The sequence below is a fragment of the Martes martes genome (genome assembly GCF_963455335.1).
Source record: "Martes martes genome assembly, chromosome: 3".
In the NCBI taxonomy this organism is placed as follows: Eukaryota; Metazoa; Chordata; class Mammalia; order Carnivora; family Mustelidae; genus Martes; species Martes martes.
In genome coordinates, this window is record NC_137890.1 from 134,786,625 (window position 1) to 134,792,624 (window position 6,000).

Here is a 6,000-nt window from a genome sequence, read left to right on the forward strand (position 1 = left end):
ATTATTATTAATGTATAAATTTTGACTCCAATTTCATAGATGGAGAAACTGAGATTCAAAACAGTTTTAATACCTTGGCCCAAGGTCATAAAGCAATAGGTAAATCTCAGAGGTGGGTCTGAATCCAGGTTTTCTGATGCCAAAAGCTGTTTTTCATTTTTCTATTCTGTGTGAATGACAGGCAGTCTGAACTAGTGTTATTTGGGGTGTCACAGATCTTTGTTATGACTTTAAATACCATTTAAATACTGATTTCTTCTAAAGTTTTATCCCCAGCCCTACGCCTTCCTGAACTCCAGACTTCTATTTCCATCCAAGTACTCAGCTCCTCCCCTGAATGTCTAACAGCCATCTCAAAAACATATTCAAATCTAATAATCGCTCAGAAAATCCCGTTGGTTCTTCTGCAAAACACATCTAAGTTTGATGCCCTTTTGCCACCCTCACTGTTTCTACCATAGTCCAAGCCACCAGCATCTGTTGTCTTCATAATGGAAAGAGCTTCCCAATCAATCTTCTCCCAACCTTTTCCTCCATGCAGTCTATTCTCCACCCAGCACCCAGAGTGGTATTTATAAAATATGAGTCAGGTTATGATATTCTTCTGCTGGAAATCCTTCAATCATCACTCCGCATCTCATTCAGACCGACTTTGGTGTCCTTATCGTGGCCTACAACTGCAGCCCTGCCCTCTACTCTCACTGACCTCATATCCCACTACACCCTGCCTTCCCCACTTCACCCCACCTCTCTGGGCTCCTTGCTGATTCTCCTTGCTGAGCACACCAGTTGTACATCTATCTTTATACTTTGCCTTCACATTTGCTACTCTCCTTACACTTAACTATTCCCTAGATTTCCATGTCTCACTCCCTTCCTTCTGATCTCTACTCAGATGGTATCTTTTTAGAGAGGACTTCTCTGATCGAAAATAGTACCTTGCCATTCTTCTCTTTTTACACAGTTTTAATTTTCTTAATAGCTCTTATCATGAGTTGGCATATGATTTTTCTCATCTTTCTCCTCTCAAACACACACATATACTGACCATAACTACATGAAAGCAGGAACTCTGTTATGCTCAGTGTTGCGTCGCAATGTCTAGAAGAACACCTGCCATATATTAGGAACTTCATAAATATTTGCAAACAAAAGCAAAATAAGGTAGAATATGCATATTAATCTAAAATAATAAAAACTGACATGAAACACATTTAAAACTCTGATAAGAAATTTTAGGAATATGGATCATTTTTAATTTGTTTACTATCTAGAAAATATAACCATATTTTATTTAACTAGCAAAACAAGATATTAGGCATATCAAAAGCATTTTCAGCTTTCAAAATACACCCTGGCACAAATATAGTAAGCATAAGTATAACTTCTCATTCTGCCAAAGTCAAGAAACAAAGCTAATCTGATATTCAACAGCTCCTAATGAAGATAACAGCTCTTTAAGAAATGAGACAGGATTTTCTTTAGAAATAGAGATATTAGTCTTGGCCTAAAATACAAATTTCTTTATTGTGAATGGGCATTTTCTGGTTTATAAATTAATGATAATAAATATACAATGACCTCTTAACTGTGTCCCAACCTACCATCATTATCTCCAAGCATTTTAACTTTAGAGCAAAAGGCATGTGCTTGAAGTCAGAAAACCAAGATTTGAGCATAGGGCTTATGCTGGGAAGAATAAAAGACAAAATCACTAGCAGAATCACTTACAAACCCTACAGTATCACACCCATCCAAGTTTACTAGGCTCTTCCAGCAAATATGCCATTATCCAAAAGACAAAGAATTTATTTATATCAGACTTTTGGTCCACTTGCTTTTTCTTTTATCTTTACTCCAAGATGAAATATCTGAAATATAATATTTTAATTAAGAAAATTAGAGATTTTTAAAAATCTACTTTTTTCTACACTGGAAGAAATTTGTGGCTTATCAGCCATTTGTAAGCATCTAACTGTTCACTTTAAGAAATCTTAATAGATTTACCTGACTGACTTCACATAACTCACATTACAGCAGGTCTCCAAATAACTCTGCCCCTTGAAGATTTTCTTTCTTCTGGGAAGCAAGTGAAAACCCTCAAATTCAAGTTATCTAATTCCCGGAGAGCACCATAAACTATGTCTTTAATGCCTGGATCTTATGATCAAAACTTCTAAAACTGTCCTTGTCCTCTACCAGTAGGAGTCTCTTTTCACAAAGGGTCTTAAATTAGGACTCATGGGTTCCCTAACTTCCTAGGATTTTCTGGAGTGAGATGATGGCTTTCATGACACTTTTGAAAAAATACATGATCTCCACACAAAACGTTTAAAATAAAAACTGTTTTTTTCCCTTTAATATTAGGCTTTCTTAATTCCATCCCATCACTCAGATTCAGGACAAAATAGTTTTTTTCTGACCTATTCAGCCCTTCCACTTTGTTACTTGTTTCGCATCTGATTTTCTAACCTCTGACTCAGTAGTCACTTATTTTTCAATGCATACTCTCCTAGTTATCTACTCTTAATAGAGCACTGGACATAAGTTTGAGTTTTCACAGAATTTCATATAAAAATAAAGTTTACATAAAGGGTGTATAGTTATCTGATAATAAAATAAATAATTTATGGAAAGATTTATTTAGTGCAAAGATTACAAATACCCAAAACATAATAATAGACCATAATTTATAATCCAGGAGAACCAAATCTAAATATCAACTTTATTATTCATTTCTAATGCCAACTTAAAAACCTTTATGCCCCAAACCATTGGGTTCTCTTTCTTGAAAAATAGAAATAAGGAAATGTTATTCTTTTAGATAATGCAAAAAAATTATTAAATCTTAAAGCATAAAAGAAATAACAAATTAAAATACACTGATGTCTATGCAAAGAACACAGGGAGGAAAAGAAACAAATTAGATGTTGAAGGGGGACTGAATTTTAAAATGTCATGCTTCTGAAAACATCATTTACCACACTGCCCGGCAAGTCTGGGGACGTGATTTACAGCCCTTCCACCCAGAACTGAAATGAGTTCCCTATACCAAGCTTATCCCACATCCCAAATTCCTCACTTTATCTAATTCAAACATTTTCTTGGACTACTGCAGAAAGTAGGCTTTTACACCAAAAGTCTCACCATGTCCTGGAATCCCTGGCCTGATCATGTCATGGAATCCCAGGCAGTGACCCTTTCTAAAGAAGAAACAACATTAAAAGTTGCCTTGAGACTCTGCTTAGATTACAGTTCCCCCTTCAGGAACCTTACCTCTGGTTCCTGATGCATATCAATCTTCATCCCAAGGTTTAAGTGTTCTTCCTGTAAATGCCCCTGCCTGGCAAGACCCCAGTCTTCCAAACCTTGGCTTCCCCGGTTTTCCCAGGGCTGGCTGTCAGTCAGACCACTGTTTTTTACCTAAAATAAAATCTCTCATTCACAACTACTCTATTTAACTTCTAGGAGCAAATGAGATTACCATCTCTCACCAAGGTGTCATCAATCTCACTTCCAGGATGTTGCTACTTCAATAAGGAGAATGAAGAATAAAATGAGGATGTATATAGTTTGACAGACAATAAGCCTTTGGAGAAAGCCAGTTGTAGCAGAATCTTTGACTTGAATAAAACAAAGGAACAACTGAGAAAGAGAGAGAGAGAGAAAGAAAGAAAGGGAGGGAGAAGAAATGAAAAGAAAAGAAAAGAAAAAAGAAGAAGGAAGGAAGGCAGGAAAGAAGGAAGGAAGGGAAAGAGAAGAGAAGAGAAAATAGAAAATCAGTGGGATGCTGGTGGGGAACAAAATTAGAGAGATATCTGAAAGGCTAGTATGTATACAATCACAACTGTAAGCATTTACTAACTCAAAGCTTTCAAATAAAAAACAGAAAGTAGTACAACTCAGATAAAAAAGATATAAAATTGCGCAATTCAGATCATTTACATATTTTCCAAATGTGAAAGCAGTAAGGAAAATTAGCTCATGGAGTTCACCCATTACAAAACATTGTAAAATATGAAGATATGTAAAAGGAGGACTTGGCAACATAATCAATATTAATGAAGTCTTAGATGTAACAGCAATTCAGAAGGAAGCAGAAGAGGACAGAAGAAAGGAAGAAGCAGTGAGTCGGAAAGAGAGGAACAACTAGAAGATGAGGAAAGGGGGTTCACTTACCTATGATCCCATTTGCAATATGTGAACAGTTGAGTAAGAGGAATGAAAAAAAGGAGCATGTAACATTGCCAAGCACATAATTTTTTCTAATTTCCAGATCAATAATTCAGTCAAAGAACAAAATCTTAACAAGCAACTACTTGAAAAAAGGATATGAATGTACCAAAATCTTAATAGCTAATTTTCTAATAGGGTTGAAGGGAGTTAAAATGTACAGGGCAGGGGTGGCACTGAATCGAGAGATTGCTTTCCCTTTATTCAATACTATAAATGTCTGAAAAAGAAAACACAACACATAAAACAGAATTTAGGATCTTAATATTAAAATTAAGAACATTTTAAGAGAAAGGTAAGATCATCATTTAAAATTCTGCCTTACAAAATACTATAGTAATACACTAATTACCAACACACAACATGATGATAGGTGTTTTTTCTTTCTGTGCACCATTAACTTTCCTAAATTTGGTTAAGTGACATGAGGATTTAAAGGAGAAAAAAAAAAACTTGTAGTAATTGCTGTAGGAATTCTTAGCACCTATTATCAAGCTTTGATATCAGTATTTTAAAAGTATATTTGTTATACACAAAAAGCATAAAAATGAGGCTTTGATTACTTCTTCATTTTGACAAAAAATTTTCATGAGAACTTCAGAATTTTCCACGTGTGTTTTTGGATGAGCTGCTTTTGGGAGGGAGTACTTAAGTCACCTATTATTATTTCTTCTGCAGAGAGCTGTGGAAAGGGCAATGTGTATGGCAGGAAGGCATAATCCTGCTGCCAATCAAAGGAACTTAAAGAGAGCCTGAGATTATAAAAGGATTTTAAATATTACTTCTGGAAATATAACTCTTGTTTTCACTTTCTGCTTCATCACACTGTAAGGTGAATAGACTTTTGCCCTTCCTCAGTTACCCAACTGCGTCATGCCTCCTCAGCTCTGTTCATTCTGGGAATGTAGGCTCAAATGAGTACTTCCAAGAGACTTGGAGGATAATGGATCCATTACATGCTCAAGCCCACCCAGCATCCTAGTGATGTTTCAGACAAAGGAAGGAGGCACACCATTCTTCACCAGACAACTGTGGGACTAGTCCAGAACCAATTAGGAAGTAGGGCAAGTAAAGACAACTTCATTAAAAACTCACTTTCTTATTGATATAGTATGGGTCCAGGTCCTCCAAGGGCTCTGACACCATCTCTGGAGGAATGTCTCCATAAATAAATGGAAGAGATTTCCCTGCTTCCAAGTCACTATTTGGCTTTGGGCCATTTTCATCATCCTCATCCTTACGCTCTTGTTTGGGTCTCTTAGCTTTCTCTTCTGCAATGCGTTGTTCAATAGCAGCAAGGGATTCCCTGGTAAAGAAGCGGAAGCTGTCAGGTCCTGGTGGTACCAGCACTGACTGTGCCATCTTTTCATCCTGCTCCTTTAATCACTGTTTAGCTCCTTGCATAAAAAAGTGCTATGGAAACGAGAGAGAGAGAGAGAGAGAGGAGAGAGAGAGAAGCAATGGTCATTAGGATAAAAGGTAATTGTGGCAATTACATGGTACTGAGATAAAATATATAAACCAAGCTATCTGCAATATTTTATTAAGGAAGCTGTATTCAGGGGATTCTCAGGCATGCATTCATTTGCTTGCATGGAGATCTGTCTTTCACATTCAGTAGATGTCTATGAGGTAATCTAGTCTCCCACTCCCAAAATGTTTTAAGTGAAAATATCCAAATTCGGAGCACGGAAATGGAGGATACTGGTTTGTGCTTGCTGTTTCACTTGTGTGAATATTTTGGCAGCCATCTTTTTCAGCATCCTT

The 6,000-nt window shown here is 36.4% G+C and overlaps 1 protein-coding gene across 10 annotated transcripts in view; it reads right to left on the reverse strand.

Moving 5' to 3' along the window:
* LOC308339894 (sodium channel protein type 2 subunit alpha) overlaps positions 1-5,595 on the reverse strand; it is a gene marked incomplete at both ends in the record, with an annotated part of 81,061 nt that extends 75,466 nt beyond the window's left edge. For all 10 annotated transcript variants that reach the window (XM_080798949.1, XM_080798954.1, XM_080798951.1 and 7 more), the window contains 2 exons: positions 4,343-4,453; positions 5,329-5,595. In XM_080798949.1, coding sequence (XP_080655075.1) covers positions 4,343-4,453; positions 5,329-5,595 — 378 coding nt within the window. The remainder of the gene's footprint in view (positions 1-4,342; positions 4,454-5,328) is intronic.
* Between the last annotated feature and the right edge of the window lie 405 nt (positions 5,596-6,000).